General features: G+C 35.4%; 1 protein-coding gene across 2 annotated transcripts in view; it reads left to right on the forward strand.

The window, feature by feature from the left end:
* ERBB4 (erb-b2 receptor tyrosine kinase 4) overlaps positions 1 to 20,471 on the forward strand; it is a 1,058,588-nt gene that overhangs the window by 799,914 nt on the left and 238,203 nt on the right. For both annotated transcript variants that reach the window (XM_081813693.1, XM_081813692.1), the window contains exons 13-14: positions 11,500 to 11,632; positions 16,804 to 16,897. In XM_081813693.1, the coding sequence (XP_081669819.1) occupies positions 11,500 to 11,632; positions 16,804 to 16,897 (227 nt within the window). The remainder of the gene's footprint in view (positions 1 to 11,499; positions 11,633 to 16,803; positions 16,898 to 20,471) is intronic.

Consider the following 20,471-nt stretch of genomic DNA (forward strand, 5'->3'; position numbering starts at 1 on the left):
TCTCAGTTCCTCCTTATGTGGGCTGACCTAATGTGACCTACCCATTAGGTTAGGACAACTGCTATATTCTCTCAGTGCTCAAGCTCTCTCTCTCTCTCCCTCTCTCAATGATTATCTAATGCTTGTCTCCTCAACTAGACCACAAGGTCTAGATAAGACAATATGTATTTTATTTCATGTTTTCATCATATCCTCATTTCTTAGTAGTGTCCAGCATATTTTTAGAAGTAAACACATGTATATGCTTATATGTTTTCACATTTCTCTTAAGTATATTTATTGAGGACTTAATTTAGATAAGAAATTAAATTAAATTAAATTAAATTAAATTAATACTACATTAAATACTCTGTTAATATGATATCTGCTCTTCATCATAACCCTGAAAGGGAAATATTATCATTCACTTTACATATGAGTCACACATGAATAATTGCCTGAGGCTACATGGCTAGTCATAGAATAAGGATTTGAACCTATACTGGTCTGATCACAAAACTGAACTATTACAACTAAATCATATTTATTAGACTTAAAAAGCAACAACAACAACAAAAAGATGACGGGTATCTGTCTAAATATATTCCAGATCAAACCCATGCCTCTATGTACAGTAAGTAATGCAAACAGCATAAATGGTCTTGTACAATGAAAGAAAACCTAATTTTTTCTCCATTTGTGCCTGCAGACAGATACTCTATTCCAATATTTTGAGCTAATGCATTTACTTTAACACATGCAGCACAGTAGCAAGAACCGTTGTTTGGGCTTGCCTCTATTTTAATGAAAGCAGTTTCAATATTCCATATGAAGGTTGAAATACTAAGCACATTATTATCTCTCCAATTTTTTAACAGACAGGTACAATTCAGATAAGATAAAGAAAAAATCTATTTTACAGCTTCCAGAGAAAACACAGAGCAAGTTAAAGGTTGCCTAATAACTACATTTGTAGTTTGTAATGGCCCTTTGAACTATAAGCCATTGAATAGGCCTTCTACTCCTTCTCATGAGACCATCACTCTGGGAGTTCAGAGAACTGTTGAATTCTGGGTGCTGATCGAAAAATTATTTTCTCTGAAGAATTTCAAAGAAGTAGCTTCCTTGGCCTTTTGTTCTGTGCTGTGTGGAGACAGTTCTCTTGGTTTCATTCTGGAGAAAATGATCAACCAGCCTTCAAGACCATCATCTAGTGGTTTGGAAAAGATGAGAAGAAAGTAATTACTGTGGTTTTCTGTTTATTATTACTTTCCTCCAATAGACCCTGATCTAAAACTGTTCTAAAATTGAGCATTTGAATTCAGACCAAGGGAGGCATTTGGCAGTAGAAAAGAAGGTAGGAGCTTTGGTGAAGCTAAAATTCTCCTCTCCATATAATTCAAAGCATGTAACAGAAAATCAAAGCAGGCAGCTTTCACCCTTCCATATATTGAAGAGTCTATCACTCTTGAGAGAGAAAAGAAGGGATAAAAGTGTGAGGCTTTCAAACCTGAAAAAAATTAATACAAGTTGGTGAAATAGACAAAAGGTTGATGGGATATCATAAAATTGGCAGTAACGGGGGTGGGGGGAGCTAATGGTTTTGTCAGCATTCTGAAGGAAGAAATTAAAAGTCTATTTGAGAGACTTAGAAGTTGACAAAGAATTTGAAATCTTGATTTTATTTTCCATAGGATTTGAAAGTGATGAATGCAGTCAGATTCATGACACTGCAATGTGATTTTGAATATACTCTGCTTGTATTTACAAGTTGCTTTTATAACTTTTTTTCACTTTTAAGGATTTACCCTGATGCAAATATATATTAGAAATGTATGTAAATATATATATATATGTTGCAGAGTATGAAACTATAAATAACCTTAAAATGACTGAATATTTATAAAAATGGGTATTATAACTTTATATTAGTTAATATAATGGATCTTTTGCTTCTTTCTAGCTCTTTATTAAATAGAATTTGATCTTATACATTTATGTTCAATCAGCTTAATTGAACCATTGTTTTTACTCCTTACATCTTTGTAAGTTAGTGAAAGTCACTTATACGTCTAGGGAATCAGTGATATGAAACTATGTTAAGATTCCATTTCAACTGACATTTCTTTTTTTTTTTTAATGTTTTATTTATTCATGAGAGTCAGAGAGAGAGATAGAGAGAGGCAGCAGCAGAGGGAGAAGCAGGCTCCCCGCTGAGCAGGGAGCCCGATGCGGGACTCGATCCCAGGACGCTGGGATTGTGACCTGAGCCGAAGGCAGAGACTTAACCATCTGAGCCACCCAGGCGCCCCAGCAACTGACATTTCTTTTGTGCAGTGAGAAAACCCTCTTTCTCTGCACTATGAATAAATAAGAAAGAAAGAACTCTTGCTATTAGTTCAAAATCAAAATAACAGATAAACTGTCAGCCTTTCCCAAGTAGAACATTGAAGCATTCAATTTTTGAAGTCTCCACATGATATGAAGAAAAAATAGTTATAATATATGGCATTCAATTTAATAAATCTTTAAGACATGGAGAAAACCACAATTTAGCAAAGTCACAACCTTCATGACTTAACCTAAAATAACAATGTATTTGAGAAGAGGCATGATCTTATCTACATAGGAAAACACTCTATTCAGTCTCTGTTCTTTTAGACTATCTTTAAAGATGACATTTAAAAATTATACTTAGGTATTATATAGGATTATAACTATAAAGTATATAAATTAAATCAAAATAGAAGGAATTATAATTTTCAATAAAATTTTGTGGGTGCCTAGAGGCTTGTTGGGGCATTTTGGAGAATTATTATATGAAAACTTTTGTCTATAAACAAACAGCAAGTAATCCCATGTTGAATTTTTTTTTTAAGATTTTATTTATTTGACAGAGAGAGACACAGTGAGAGAGGGAACACAAGCAGAGAGAGTGGGAGAGGGAGAAGCAGACCTCCCGCTGAGCATTGAGCCAGGACAAGGGGCTCGATCCCCAAACCCAGGGTCCTGGGATCATGACCCCAGCCGAAGGCAGACGCTTAACGACTGAGCCACCCATGCCCCCATGTTGAATTTTTAAAAGTAAACATAGGATGTCCTTTTCTGGCGAAGTATAATAACAGGGATCAGATTTACCCTCCCTCATGAAACATCCAAAAGAAGGACAAAATGTATGAAATGACAGTTGGCAAGAGAGTGGATATCAGATAATGAAGGAGAATGATTCCTAACAGTGAAGAAACAAATGAAGTGAGGCTGGTGATTTTCTCTGGCTAATTCCTTGAGAGAATTTTTAGACCATGGCACAGTCAGGAGGGACCCAGGAAGAGTCCCAAAGACCGCTTGAGTTGAGGGGGGAGAGCTGAGAGTCCAGGGAGACCAAGAAAGCTGGAGTTCTCAGACAGAGTGCCATAGAGAGAGAGCAGCACCAAGGGAAAACCACACTGAAAGAAATATCAAAGGAAGTCCTTTAGTCAGGAGAAAACGATACCAGATGAAAATATGGATCTATATATGGGATAAAGAGCACTACATAGATAAATATATAGAATCTTATTATTATTTAATTCTCTTCAAAAGGCATGTAAGTTGTTTTTTTTTTAAGATTTTATTTATTTATTTGACAGAGAGAGACACAGCAAGAGAGGGAACACAAGCAGGGGGAGTGGGAGAGGGAGAAGCAGGCTTCCCGCGGAGCAGGGAGCCCGATGCGGGGCTCGATCCCAGGACCCTGGGATCATGACCTGAGCTGAAGGTGGACGCTTAATGACTGAGCCACCCAGGTACCCCAAAAGGCACTGTAAGATTTAAAATAAGGAGTGTGTGGTGAATAACATGTAGAAAAATAAAATGTCTTGACAATAGCTTAAAGGTTAGGCATGGAGAAATGTATATATCCTATCTCAGGGGTTCTTAGAATATACATGAAGTGGTAGAAAATAATGAGATAGTGGTAGAATATAATGAAAACAGGCTGCAGTAAATTAAAGATGTATACTAGGATTTCTGCTTCTGGGAAGATGAATTAAATGCACCTTTCCCTATTCCCTCTGCTAAGTACAACTGAAAACCCTGGACTTTATGTATAAAAGAAACATAAGGTTTTGAAACTTGGGGAGGAGAAGGAAGACAGGTTTGGCAACTTGAAACCCAAGAAAGGACAGAGATGTGAGTCCCCTAGGTGTTTTTGTTTTTGTTTCTTGGTTTTTTGTTTTGTTTTGTTTTGTCTCCTACATCCCAGATTTGGAGGTGAAGAAACGGACAACTCAGAAACACTGACAGATGCAGACCAAAAAAGCTACAATAAAATCCTATTCTCTCTATCCAAAAGACCAGGAAAGGGGCAACTAGGTAGAGCAGAAATCTTCTAGACAACTGCTCTACTCCAGCCAAACACCACAGAGGAAAAAAAAAACTGTGGCCCCAACTTCACAAACGCCAGGAAAGGAATGGAGAGTGTAGGCTTCTACCCTCACCAGGCTATAATGAAGTGCTCCAACCTCCCTGGCACATGTCAGAGAAGGTGGCATATGGAGCTGGGAGTTTTATCCCATTGGGTGGTAAAGAGAACAGGCAGGACCACGTTTAAACCACTACTCTGACACTTGTGGCCAGGGACAGCTTAGCCTCTCTGAGCCTCTGCCCATCTGTAAAATTATTAATTATTTCTACTTTGCTTGATGATTTTTAAGATTAGGATCCATATATGAACACAGAATAGAAAGAAAGAAAGAAAGAAAGAAAGAAAGTTACAAACCAATGTATCTCTCGAGAATATAGAGGCAAAAATCCTTAACAAAGTATAGCAAATAATATTCAACAATTCAACAATATATAAAATTAATTATACAACATAACCAAACAGGATTTATTCCAGAGATATAAGGCTGACTCAATATAGAAAATCAAACAGTATAATATACCATATTAACAAGGTAAAGAATAAAAACCACATGATCATGTTAATGAATACAGAAAGTGTATTTGAAAAATTGTTAAGAGAAATTATTTGGGACCTAGGGCTAGACAAAGAGAATTTAAAGTTTTCACCAAAAGCAAAATATATAATAGGAAAAATTGATAAATTGGATTTTAAAGTTAAGAACAATTGCTCTGAAAAAGATCTTATTGAGAGGATGAAAGTACAAGTTACAGATTGAGAGAAACTATTTTCAAATCAGGTGGACAGAGAGAGAGAGACAAGTTAGATGATAGATATATGATAGAAAGAATATATAAAGAACTCTCAACATTCAACAGTAAAAATATCTAATTAAAATAGGCAAAGACATAAAGATACATTTCACTGAAGAGAATATACAGATACCAAATAAGGACATTAAAAGATGTCAATATTGGGTGCCTGGGTGGTTCAGTCAATTAAGCATTTGACTTGGTGTCGGCTCAGGTCATGTTCTCAAGGTCATGAAATAGAGCCCCATGTCAGGCTCTGTGCTCAGAGTCCGCTTGAGATTCTCTGCCTCTACCCCCACACCCACTCTCTCTCTCTCTAAAAAAAATAGTCTTTAAAAATTAAAAAAAAAAGATGTCAATATTATTATCCATTTTATGGAAATTAAAATTAAATCCACAATGAGATATCACTATACACCAATCAGAATGGCTGGAATTAATATAGTGACAAAACCAAATGCTAGAGAAGATACAGAAAAATGAGATAATTCATAAACTCCTGGTGAGAATGTAATATGGCTCAACCACTCTAGAAAACAGTTTAGCATTTTCTCAAAAACAGCTAATATTAACTAAAATGCCCCTATCATATGAGCCAGAAATTATACCCCTGAGCATTTATTCCAGACAAATTAAAATATATATTTACACAAAAATCTGTAAACAAATTTTATAGAGCTTTATAGCACATTAGGGATTCTTGTGTGATGGAAATCTTCTGTAACTTGACTGTATCAATGTCAATATCTTGTTTGTGTTATTGAACTATAGTTCTGCGAGATCTTACCATTAAAGGAAAAGGGAACATGGATCTCTCTGTATTATTACTTACATGAATTTATAGTTATTTAAAAATAAAAACACCAAACAATAGATTTTCAGTGTAGATGAAGCAGCATTATATTGGAAAAGATGCCATCTAGGATTTCATAGCTAGAGAGGAGAAATCAATGACTAACTTCAAAATTTCAAAGGACAGCCTGACTTTTGTTACGGGCTAACACAGCTAGTGACTTAAGTTGAAGCTAGTGCTCATTGATCATTCTGAAAACCAAAGGACCCATGAGAATTATGCTAAATCTACTCTGTGCCCTCTAAATGGAACAAAAAAGCCTGGATGACAGAACATCTGTTTACAACATGGTTTACTGACTATTTTAAGCCCACTGTTGAGACCTCCTACTCAGAAATAAAGATCCCTTTGAAAATATTACTGCTCATTGATAATTCACCTGGTCACCCAAGAGTTCTGATGGAGGTATATGAGATTATTGTTGTTTTTATGCTTTCTAATACAACATCCATTCTGCAGCCCACAGATCAAAAAGCTCATTTTGATCCTTAAGTCTTGTTATTTAAGAAATACATTTCATAAGGCTATAGTTGCCATAGACGGTGATTCCTCTGATGGATCTAGGCAAAATATATTGAAAACCTTCTGGAAAGGGTTCACCATCCTAGATGCCACTAAGAACATTTGTGATTCCTGGGAAAAGGTCAAAGTATCAACATTAAAGGAGTTTGGAAGAAGTTGATTCCAACTCAAATGGATGATTTTAAAGGGTTCAAGACTTCAGTGGAGGAAGGAACTGCAGATGTGGTAGAAATAGTAAGAGAACTAGAATTAGAAAAAATACATGGAAACAAATGAAAATGAAAACATGACAGTTCAGAACCTTTGGGATGTAGCAAAGATGATCCTAAGAGGGAAATATATTGCAATACAGGCCTTCCTCAAGAAATAAGTCTCAAATCACAACCTAACCTTACACCTAAAGGAGCTAGAAAAAGAACATCCTCATTGGGGAAAAACTGAGAGCTTTTCCCCTAAAGTCAGGAACATGACAGGAATGTTCATTCTCACCACTGTTGTTCAACAAAGTACTGGAAGTCCTAGCTTCAGCAATCAGACGAGAAAAAGAAAGGCATCCAAATCAGCAAAGAAGACAAACTTTCACTCTTCTCAGACAATGTGATACTCTGTAGAAAACCCAAAAGATTCCAGCAAAAAATTGTTAGAACTGATACAGGAATTCAGCAAAGTCACAGGATATAAAATCAATGCACAGAAGTCAGTTGCATTTCTATACACTAACAATGAGGCAGAAAAAAAGAGAAATCAAAGAATCAATCCTATTTACAATTGCACCCCAATCATAAGATATGTAGGAATAAACCTAACCAAAGAGGTAAAGGATCTGTACTCCGAAAACTATAGAACACTCATGAAAAAAATTGAGGAAGACTCAAAGAAATAGAAAAACATTCCATACTCATGGATTGGAAGAAGAAATATTGTTAAAATGTCTGTGCTACCCAAAGCAATCTACACATTCAATGCAATTCCTATCAAAAAATTTTCACAGAGCTGGACAAACAATCCCCCCTTTGAATGGAACCAGAAAAGACCCAGAATAGCCAAAGGAATGTTGAAAAAGAAAACCAAAGCTGGAGGCATCGCAATTTCAGACTTTAAGCTGTACTACAAAGCTATAATCATCATCAAGTCAGTATGGTACTGACACAAAAACAGACACATAGATCAATAGAACAGAATAAAGAACCCAGAAATGGACCCTCAACTCTGGTCAAGTAAACTTCAACAAAGGAGGAAAGAATATCCAATGGAAAAAAGACAGTCTCTTCAACGAATGGTGTTGGGAAAATTGGACAGCCACATGCAGAAGAATGAAGTTTTACCACTTTCCTACACCATACAGAAAAATAAACTCAAAATGGATGAAAGACCTAAATGTGAGATAGGAATACATCAAAATCCTGGAGGAGAACACAGGAAGGAACCTCTTTGCCTTAGCCGCAGCAACTTCTTGCTAGACATGCCTCCAAAGGCAAGACAAAGGTAGTGTTTTTAACGAATGGTGCTGGAAATATTGGATATCTATATGCAAAAAAAAATAAATAGATCTTTCTATACTATTCATGTAGACTGAGACTGAAATATGCTTTCCTGGGTCTTGTGCTTGCAGAGGGCAAATGGTGGGACTTTTCAGCCTTTACAACTATGTGATCCAGTTCCGTATAAGAAATCATATGTATCCTGTTTATTTTGTTTCCCTGGAGAGCCTTGACTAATACAGAACCATACAGTACCATTTTGGAAATGTAAATCAAAACTACAATGAGATATCACTACATACCTATTAGGAAGGATAAAATTAAACTGACTGATCATATCAAGTATTGGCAAAAATGTGGGGGAACCTTAATTCTTGAGTTGATTTCATTGCTATTAGGAATGTAAACTGGTACAACTACTTTGGGAAACAATTTGACCATTTCTTGAAAAGTTAATCCTATACCTACTATATCTAGGTGTTTACTGAAAGGAAATAAAAACATATGCCTATACAAAGACTTGTGCATGGGTGTTTATAGTAGATTAATTTTCTTTCTTTCTTTCTTTCTTTCTTTCTTTCTTTCTTTCTTTCTTTCTTTCTTCTTTCTTTCTTTCTTTTTCTTTCTTTTTCTTCTTTCTTTCTCTCCTTCTTTCTTTCTTTTTCTTTTTTTCTTTCTTTCTTTCTTTCTTCTTTCTTCCTTTCTTCTTTCTTTCTTCCTTCCTTTCTTTCTTTCTTTCTTTCTTTCTTTCTTTCTTTCTTTCTTTCTTTCTATCTAGAGTGTGTGGGAGCAGGGTGGGGAGGGGCATAGGAAGTGAGAGAATCTTAAACAGGCTCCACACTCAGCACAAAGCCTGATGCGGGGCTCTCTGAGATCATGACCTGAGCTGAAATCAACAGTCCCAACACTTAACTGACTGAGAAACCCAGGTGCCCCTATAGTAGCTTAATTTTAATAGCACAAAATGGAAAACAGTCTAAATGTGTAGCAATAGGTGAATGGTTTAAAAAATGTTGTATATCCATACAATGGAATATTTTAGTAATAAAAATGAATGAATATTGGGGTGCCTGGGTGACTCAGCCATTAAGCATCTGCCTTTGGCTCAGGTTATGATTCCAGGGTCCTGGGATCGAGCCCTGCATCGGGATCCCTGCTCCAAGGGAAGCCTGCTTCTCCCTCTCCCACTCCCCTTGCTTGTGTTCCTTCTCTGGCTGTCTCTCTCTGTCAAATAAATAAGTAAAATCCTAAAAAAAAAAAAAAAAAGAATGAATATTGATACACACAGCAACACAGATACATCTCAAAATAATTGTTCAGAGTGAAAGAAACTATATAAAGAGAGTATACATACTGTATGTTTTATATAAAGAGAGAGTACATACTGTATGTTTCTATTTATATAAAATTTTAAGAAGTGCAAAGTAATGTATATTGAGTAGAAGCGTATCAATGGTTGTCTGAGAGGGATGGGGCAGGAGGAAGGGATTACATAAGGTCATAAGAACTCTTTTGGAATTGGGGCGCCTGGGTGGCTCAGTCGTTAAGCGTCTGCCTTCGGCTCAGGTCATGATCCAGGGTCCTGGGATCGAGTCCCACATCGGGCTCCCTGCTCGGCAGGAAGCCTGCTTCTCCCTCTCCCACTCCCCCTGCTTGTGTTCCCTCTCTCGCTGTGTATCTCTCTGTCAAATAAATAAATAAAATCTTTAAAAAAAAAAAACTCTTTTGGAATTAATGGATACATTCATCACTCTAATTGTGTATATGGCTCATGATTGCATGCGTATGTCAAAACATCTAATTGTACACTTTACGTATGAGCAATATATTATATATCATGTATACCTCAATAAAACTGCTAAACACACACACACACACACACACACACACATAGTTTCTCTCTTAAACTATGTTGGAAGAGATTATTCAATTAAGCAGTTACCAAGTAAAAAGACTGGTTAGTAGGTCTAACTCTGCCTTGAGAAAAAATTTTCCACAGTTTAGCATAGGGGCCTCCTTAAGGCTGCAGGATATAAGAGGAAGAATATATGAATTGGATGATTTTGTTTCACTATTTTAAAACTAGTCAGTATCATGAATGTGGCAATTCCTTTCTCAAGCCTATGTTAGAGAAGGTAACTTTCACAGATATGTCCCCTGCTTATATTACACTCATATATTCAATGCCGTACCAACCCATCACACAAATGCTCTTGTCACGACAACTTACATCCCATAATAATTAAACTTGGTAACTAATGGGAAGATGAAGATGTTTCTGATGTTTTTTTTTTATCTTCTTAGAAATTCTCAATATTTTATGAAAACCATATACGGTTGTGTTTCAGATGACTCAAATCACTTTTCAGATACTCAGAATAACATTTGAAGTCTTCATAGGCCCTTCTTATTCAACATCTAGTATCCTTTTACTAAAATCATGTTATTCCATATAAATAATAATATTCTGAATAACTGTTACACAATATAAAGGGAAACAGAGATGGTGAACTTAAGTGGCAATTTTAAAACAGTCCCAAAACTCTTTGGCAACCCTCTCATCAACAGATTATATAGAGACAAGGCTAAAGATCATTGTTATTACTTTCATCTCTATACCTCCTCATCAGTGACCGCTACAATTTGTTTTATATATTTGCCAATTTATATGTGCCCATTTGACTATCAAGGCAAGCAGAGGCCTATAAAAAACTTGTATTTTATTTCCATTTCTCTCCCCCCGCCTTACCTTCCAGATATTCTTTTTTTTTTCTCTTTCTAAATTTTGTTTTGTTTTGTTTTAAGACAAGTATTATTTGTTCTCTTTCTTCATGAAGCTCTCATATGGATTTGAAGTTAGAATTTTTGGTGGCTCAGCGGAGCAAAGAGTTGGATTGAGAAAGGCATGGTTTGCTCCTTGCCTTAGTGGAAAAGTTAATTTTTTATCACCCTTCCTCCCTAGAATTTTGATGTAGACAATTGACATCTGTTCATTCTTATGAAAACCTTGGTGGTTCTACACACGCAGTGATGGGGCTCTGCAATAGGGAAGAAGTTGACAGTAGTGTGGACCACCATGACTGTGCAGGCAGACAAAGTTATCTGCCACAAACCCCCTTCAAACCAACTTCTTCAGAAATAGCATCGGGCGCCTGGGTGGCTCAGATGGTTAGGCGTCTGCCTTCAGCTCAGGTCATGATCCCGGTGTCCTGGGATCGAGTCCCACATCAGGCTCCTGACTCAGCGGGGAGTCTGCTTCTTCCTCTCCCTCTGCCTCTCCCACTGCTCATGCGCACTCTCTCTCTCTCTGTATCTCTGTCTCAAATGAATAAATAAAATCTTTAAAAAAAAATAGCATCACTTGGGAAGATTCACATTAAAATGGTTAAGTGTTTGTTTTTTAATGGTTAAGTTTTAACACATCCCTCTTTTTTTATTTCACTCTTGTATTTGTGTTTTCTCTTCCAGCTGCTGAAGGAATGGTGTGCAACCACCTGTGTTCAAGCAATGGCTGTTGGGGACCGGGCCCAGAACAGTGCTTGTCCTGCCGTCGCTTTAGCAGAGGAAGGAGCTGCATCGAGTCTTGCAACCTCTATGATGGGTAAGGCATCTTACAACATCACCTTTACCTCATGAGCTTTGAGGCGCTGATTGCTTCAGATTTTTAAATGATAAGAAAATGGTAAAATTGCAGAATGTGTGTGCCGGCCAGGGTTTTTAAGGGAAGCCCTTGTTGCATAAAGGAGACAACAACGCATAGAAGAATTGTTTTAAGGGGAAATAATTTTATTGGAAATAAGACAAGTCCAAATATATGTTGACTATTACACAAACTTAAAAAAGCATACTGAAATAGGTCATTCTTAACAAACTGTAGCCGTTTATAGTGAAGCAAAATTGAAAAATATATTCTTATTTTCATGATGAAGGAGATTGTTACAAGTAATCTTTCCTCTCAAATGTCCCAATAATATTTTTTCACATCCTTTCCTATTAATTTTCATCTAGAATTACTGCATAACTGGGGCACCTGGGTGGCTCAGTCATTAAGCGTCGGCCTTCAGCTCAGGTCATGATCCCAGGGTCCTGAGATCGAGCCCCGCATCGGGCTCCCTGCTCGGCGGGAAGCCTGCTTCTCCCTATTCCGCTCCCCCTGCTTGTGTTCCCTCTCTCGCTATGTCTGTCTCTGTCAAGTAAATAAAATCTTTAAAAAAAAAAAAAAAAAAGAATTACTGCCTAACTTTTGAATTTTTTTCCATCCAAGTTTTGTGTCTTTTTGATTGTGTATTAGCAACAAACGATACACATTTCTATGTCTCTGACAACTGCTTAGCCCTATAGAAAAATTGCCTTTGTAGTTTCTAGTTGAAGGGGTTTTTGATAGTGTTCTGCCACTTTCTAAAGATAACCTAAGCAGTATTTTAAATCAAGAATTTTAAATTCCTATTGGTACTATAATAATCACATTGCCAACAATAAAACCTAGTATATATCTTGTTGCATGGCATTTCATATACTCATAAAATCAGTTTATCATAACATACCATTTCATGCATCACAGTTGTCCTTCATTAGTGTGATAATACATTTTTTAGTACTGTTCCTGAGTCAAATTTTCTTATATTTCTCACTGAAAGGATTTTCAACAGTTCTGTAAAAGTGTAGTTTTGAAGTTCTTTATTGCGTTTCTTCTTTTACCTCATGAACTGTCCCATTTTATTTTTTTATAGGTTCAAATCTTTATTGTTTTAAAATTCTACATGTCTTTTATGATATAATATTTTGTTATTTAAATAACCTCTAAGTGACTAATATATAGTGAATATACTTGTTTTGAAATCAAACCATGAATTCCAGTTTCATCAATATGATTATAGAATTGTCCCATTTTAAACAACTGTTTTCATTATCTGAGATAACATTGTACTTTTGCATTTTATATCAGGAAGTTAGAAATCTAAGGATCATAATAATATTAACACGTCTCTTTTTTGAAAGATGACCAAAACCAATTCCCTTCATGAAATTTAGAAAAAAAATAAAATTAGAAGTTTAAGTGTGAAACAGTTTAAAATAAGAATTTAATAGTTTTTCAGGAAAATTCCAGCTTATAATTTTGTAAGGTACAATCAGCTCATAAATTTGATAATGGACAGCAAATTATGTGTTGCTTTTCTCATTAAATTGTAGTCATGTTTATTCTCATTATAAATGAATGATATGTTCTGTACATATAAAATACTTCAGATCAAAATATGGTTATTTGTTGTAAAGCCATTGATGCCATTAACATGTAACTAATAGACTTTAATTCCATTTAGTGAATGTTATAAGTTTATTGAATATATATATATGGAGTTTTAAAGAGGGACTGGGCTCTAGAAATCATCTTCTCTAAGAGCAATATCTTATAAAGAGTGAAAACTAGTAGAATTAAGTGTTGGCCAGTGTCATTCCACTGTAGAAGAATCAAGCCAACACTAGAACTCAGGGCATCTGGTCTCCATCCTGCTACTTTTCCAGATGCCATTATTTTTCCTTAGTATTTTTAACCTTGTCAGAAATGTGAAGTGGACAAATATGTGGATGCATATACCATCCTCTCTCACATCTGCAAAATAATACATGAGAAATACATGTTTCCTAAATAAACAACACTGATTACCAGACTGTTTTTGGAAAGTTTAACATTTTCCAAGTCATTAAATCAAATGTATTCAAGAAATACAAAGTTTTTAATGTATTTTACAATAGCAATAGGGCTCTGGGAAATCATATATAAGGGTTGGTTTGAAAGATAATAAATGAAAGTACCTTGTAAAAGTCTGATGTAATTCTAGCCTATGCAGTGATAGATTTTCCCATCTCCAATCTTGTGGTACTGACTAATTTCTTCCAACATTGCCTGGAAGTTAAAACAGCCTTTGAGGAATAATGAATTCAAATCCTAACTTCATCACTTACTCATTTTCAATCTTGGATAAATAACCTAATTGTTCTAAACTTAGTTTTCTTATATGGAAAACGGGGATAATAATGGTGTCAATTTCATAGGATAATTATGGTCATTAAATGAGAAAATGCATAATAAAGTCTTGTTAGAATTTTTACTACTAAGATGATTATTATTTTCTTTTTGTGTCTATAAATCTAAGCTGATTAGATGGTTAGGTAGAACAGTCACCTTAAAAATGTTGAAAACAAATACAAATAAGACATTTACCAAAATCAGCTCACATATATTTATATAACTTTTATATGAGAAGAAATCCTCAAAAGAGAACTTTTTGAAGGGGAAAAGAAAATCAGTTATTTCCTGGATGTTAGTATTCAAATCCAGGTCATAGAAGCCACTGTATTTCAGCAACTCTTAACTACAGTGAACAAGCATTGAGAATGAAAGAGAAAACTCATTGCAACCCAATCTTAAAACTGTCTTATTTGGCAACATGGTCAAACACTTTTGAAACATTAAGAACAAATGGGAACATCAGAAAGAGTGCCAGTCTAAGCTCTTTGTAAGCATTTATATTTAATAATCACAACCTCTCATTGAAACACAGTTTTTCCCTTTTACAAAGGATATTTACAAAATTAAGTCTAGAGATGTTAAGGGATTTAAGGCCTAGAAGTATTAGTGTTGGTGTTGGGAACAACCCGCCAAATCTGGGAAGGACTTGACTCTAAAGCATTTGCTCTGGATCACAGGATTGGCTAAGGTAACACACATAGCAAGACTGTGAGAAATATAGAGTAGTAAAAAAGTGACAAAAAGCTCAGTATGCAAAACTCAGCTCAATAGACAGTGATTTGTTAGGTCAGATTCAAGTGAAAGGGGAACTCTGGCAAAGTCATAGTATAATCAATAGGAAACGGGGAAGAAAAAGCAATGATGGAGACAGTGACAATGAAGAGCAGAAGTAATAAAAATTAAAAGAAGGATCAGTTCTGAGGGCAAAAAGGAAGAGAGCCCAAAGCCATACAAATAGAAGTCTATCTATAGAGGAAAAGGCAGCTAGGTTGTATCTCCATGACTTTTTATGACATATTCACTTTATTCTTCAACTCTGTGTATGGGGAAGGGGTTTTCAAGAAGAGAAAGAAAAGCATGACCAATGTTTTAGTACCACAAAAATTATGACCTTCATTCAGTAACATAACCCTTTAGCAACCCGAGACACTGTACTCAAAAAAAAAAAAAAAAAAGGAATTTGCTGATGGTTGCAGGTTTTGCTGTTAACTGTTTTATAATTTCATTATACAGATGATACTTTTGATTCTCTTCACAATTAACCTACTGTCCTCTTTTCCCCCATACTAGGTCATTTTGACTTTTTTATTCGAAGATTTCCTCTGTCAAGCACTGTATATAATTCATGCTAATAAAACATACAAAATAAAATCTGTTTCTATGTAATTGAGTTTTTAAATTCAAGAAAATCTGTAAGAAGATTAATCCCTAGCAAGCCAACACCTCACTTTAAAAATGCAAAATCCATGTAACTAAATATGTGCATTGATACCTAACTAAACCACCAATTTATGCTATTTATTTTGAAAACCCAAGCTTAATTATCTTGCCTTAAAGTATGTGTAGTTTTAATTTAACCAACAGAAAAATAGCCCACCTTTTGGATTTCTATCATTTATTAAGGCTTTATAGTAACCAAATGGGATAGTTCACTATGAAAATAAGTGAACACTTCATTCTAGGGAAAACCAAATTTAAATTTATCACCTAACTAATCCATAATTGCCATATTTGCAGTGCTTTTAGTTTGAAAGAGCTCATGATATACAGACACAAAATAATACAGAAGCTGTAAATATTTAGTCAAGTTTTGTTAATGACTTACAACTGGCATTCTGAATTGTCTTCACCCAGTGCCTCATCCTCTCATACATTAGTGGGAATGGGGTATTTAAACATATTGTACATGAATGATACCCAATTATTGAAATAAAAATTTTACAGTAGATATTGTTTAGAAAACTTACTATTGATAGCATTTAACATTCAAATCAAATGTAAGGTTGTGGGAAGGGATAACCATCATCCTAGATTTTAATTAGAAAGTTTTAGAATGTTACCATTTAACTATTTTTTATTTTATACCATATAGAATTACTTCAAAAAGGTCTTAAGCTGAAAAAGATGTGATATTAGATCAATAATCTAAGAATATAAAATCTGCCATAAAAAGATACTTTCTCTAATTCTCCAAGGCAGCTATTTTAAAAGAAGAAAAGAAATCAAAGCATTTTTTGAAGTTTCACCAAAAATAAATTGAAGAGTCTTGGGATTTGAAGGACAGGGATGAGGAATATCATGTAACTTAGCAACAAGAAAAATACAATAGTTCTTTCAGAGTTTAAAAAGAGCCAAGAGTAAAATTTTATATAGACACAAATAGGCACAGCTTTACTTAAAAAAAGGTAAAAATGATTCTGTTGTGTCATCAGAAGAGTCATACTTTTTTTTTTTTTTTTTTGAGACTGCTAGAATATCTCTCACAAGAGAGAGGTTTCCTGAATGAGTCTATCATTGAACCCAGTGGAGGGCAAGGAGAGCCATCTGGCTGCAGTTTATCTCTTCTCCTAATGGAGAACTTATTCCATAATGTACAGCGAAATGATTCCAATGCTCCTGGCACATAAAGAAACAGACTCTAGAAGTTACTCTGCCAATAGGACTTTTAGCAGATGTTGCTTCATTTGTTAAGTTGACAGCTCGTTTGCTTATATCACCTCATGCAGCTGATGTTTTCACAGTGAATTTCGAGAGTTTGAGAATGGCTCCATCTGTGTGGAGTGTGACCCCCAGTGTGAGAAGATGGAAGACGGCATCCTCACCTGCCATGGACCGGTAAGCTTGCAGGCATCTGTGGTTGTGTTGGCTTATTTGGCTCATGTGTGAATGTTTGTTATGTCATTCCTTTATCACTTATCCATCCATTCAACAGGTGTTTGTAGCATGCTAGGGGGAATCATGTTTGATATTCCTCCCTCAAGAGGCTTACAGTTTAGTAGTAGAGATGAAATATTTACAAATCCAATTTTTTAAATATTTATATCCCAGATAATATATTTAAAAAGTGGATATGGATATGCCCTTGAAAATTGCAGTGTTGAAAAGGAAAGAGAATATGTAAGTAATTAGATTGAACCAAAATAAGTAATAAAATATAAATATGTATCAATTGTTATAGGAACACAAATGAGAGATAAATTAATCTGTCTTTGGGATGGAAAGTAGGGCATTAAGGGGGTCCATAGAGAAGTGATGTTTGAGCTATGCTTTGAAGAAGAATCTAGAAAAAAGAAACATGCAAAGATATGCAAAAGTAAAATTTCATGGTGTGTTTGAGGTAAACTATAATACATTCATATCTCTGTCTAATTATTTAACTATTATGGCATTGTGAAGGACATTGTGAAAGACAGAAAGGAGAGGCGAACACTTATAAACTAAAATCTAAAACAGTGTGATAAATACTATGGCAGAGAGAAAAACAGAGCTATGAGAATGGAAGAGGGGCTATGGGATCAGGAAAGTCTTGATGGATAAATTGGCATTTACATGTTTGAAGTTAGCCTTATAAAGAAAATGGTAATTATTTTTTAGTCCTCCCTTTGGTTCCCATCATTCAGGCTTTTTCCAATGAGGTCAATAATGACTTTGTCATTCCAAAGTGTCATATTCATCCTTCTTTAGACAAACTTCCAGTTTTTTGTGTGTATTGAGTCATTTCTCAGTAGATTATTTGGAGACCAACATTTGGGTGTAGCCAAGAGCTCAACATTGCTCTATAAGAGTTTATATGCAATTTAGATAGTACTAACTTTCTACCAGAGTGTTTATTCAGCATGTAATTAGCTTAGAAAAAAGAATATCATTGAGCCTCCAAACTTCCATTAGGCCCCAATGAGCTGTTCTGGAACTTCATCTAAAGAAGGATGTGGAAAACCTGGACAGTTCAGAGGACTACCACAAGTATGATTAAGCTTGGAAAATCAGACCTCTGAGAAAAAGGAGTGGTGTGATTTGGCCTGAAGAACCAAAGTCTAAAAGACAATTTAATATGTAAATGATCTTCAAGTAAGTATGCAAAGGGCATATTTGGCTATTTTCTGTCCCCACTAAGGAATTAATGGAAAATACAACTAATATGCAGTGTGAGAAATGTGGATGCTGGAAGGAATGACATGAAACACAGGGAAGTAAAATTATGAAATGGGTTGTGTTAAAACAAGTCAAGCTATCTATATAAGACGTCTTTAAACACTAACATATTTAGGTACCAAAAGTCAAAGAACAGAAAACAATATATCTTTCAGAGAGACTGAGACTTTGAAAATGTGCAATTACAATAACAAGGCAGACTGCAAAACCAGTCCTGTGTTTTTTCCATTCCTCATTCTGTCTCCTATGATATAAATGATGCTGGCAAATAATTTATTAATTTATTTTACTTTGTATATTTTCACAGTGTGTTTGTTCATTCTTTTGTTACTCAAAAGATTGAGACAGTTTATAAATTACACATTAAAAACCCTAATTGTTAATGTTTTTTTTAATTTTCAAAATTATTTGCTAAGAAAGAGTGAAAAAACAGGTTTTTAATGAATACATTTTGATTTTTTAATGACAGCATTGTTGGACCAACAATCTACTTAGAATTACCACCCAGTGTTAACATCGTCAATTAATATGTCTAGAGATTAGGAAAGGCAGTAAGTCAAAAGTAAGAAAGGTTTAGTAAACTCGAATCACTCATTTGTGGAAGATCAGAACACGAATCAAGAAAACCTATTTGATCACTTGATCAGTAAACCTTGGAATACTAAGCAGGTACGAATACAATTTTAGGTTATGGTGTCTGAGAAACTGGCAGGACCGAGCTCAAACAGTAGCCCAAACTGCTTTCACTAGGAGGTTGCTTGCTTTCAGCTTTTACAATTTATATTAGGTTTTTGACTGTATCTGGGTTCACATATTGATTATCACAACTAGAGATAGAAGTGCTTTTGTGTGCCATATAACGGGCATCTATCATTTGAGATACCCAAGAAGTTCTGGAAACTTCTCTGTGAGGCTGACATTGTGATGAGACAGAGGAAAAGTCATAAAGCTGGTTGGAGGGGCACCTGGGTGGCTCAGTTTGTTAAGCATCTGCCTTCGGCTCAGGTCATGATCCCGGAGTCCCAGGATCAAGCCCTGCATCAGGCTCCCTGCTCAGCAGAGAGTCTACTTCTCCCTCCGCCCTTCACCCCGCTTGTGCTCTCTCTCTCACTCTGTCTCAAATAAATAAATAAAATCTTTAAAGTTTTTTTAAAAAGCTGGTTGGAATTCCCACACCTGGTCTTATGATTTATTCTATTGGAATCACACTTTCCTAAGCTGTCCATATTTCCCTAATAATAACTGATACACATGTATATTTGTCAAACACTGTTACATCTGAAGCATACTATCACTTTTCCATTTAAAATATAAAGAAACTAAACCTATAATATTTAGAAAGTTACACTAAAAAGCCAACAATCTATGCAATATGGAGCTGAGACTCAACTATAGAAGTGACTCCAAATTTTACACTCTATTCATTTCACTTCCCCCATCCCCCACCCCCATAGGCAACAATTCTGTAAATAATAAGAATAACATGTTTTCTGGGAATATAACAGCTACATGTAAAATGGGATGGTATTATACTATTTGAATGTGACATAAATCCAGGATAATCTTGAGAGGGCTAGCTTTGAAATAAAGTAAGCCCCTGATTTTATATCCTTATATGTCTGTATGTGGTTTTATTTTATTTTATTTTATTTTTATTTTACAACTTTATCCTTTCTGCCTTACTTTCTCTACTCCTATGTGTTCCTTCAAGAAATATAAGGAAGGGCATGTGAGAAGAAAGAGAAGTAAGGGAAATCAGACAGAGTTTTAGAAGATCAAAATATAAGCCAAAGAGGCAGCATACCAAAGAAGAGATTGAGGAAGAGAATGATAAAAGCTGAAATAGTTGTTAAAGTCAAGTTAATAAAGGTTATGCTGCCATAACAAATAACCCCCATATTACAGTAGCTTATAGGAACATGTTTAAATCTTTTTCATGTAAAGTGCATTGCAAATCAGCCCTCCTCCCTGTGATGGTCTAGTGTTCTGAGATGCTTTACACTTACGGCATCCCCACATCTGCATAGGATCCCTGCATCATGGCAGCAGGGAAAGAGAAGGCTGGAGAGTTAGCCCTGGCAGTCTCATAAATTGCTTCTACTTAATTTCATTGTCTAAAATAAGACATACCTCACTTCTGGTGGGAGGAGAATTTCAGTCTGCCATGTGGCTAGAAGTGGAAGAGAACCGGATGCTGGTGAATAGTGGCATTGTCACTCACAGTAGTTACCAGAGAAAATCATCAATTGTCACTGAG

Source organism: Leptonychotes weddellii, chromosome 3 (assembly GCF_054177405.1).
Source record: "Leptonychotes weddellii isolate Sample4059 chromosome 3, ASM5417740v2, whole genome shotgun sequence".
Lineage (NCBI taxonomy): Eukaryota > Metazoa > Chordata > Mammalia > Carnivora > Phocidae > Leptonychotes > Leptonychotes weddellii.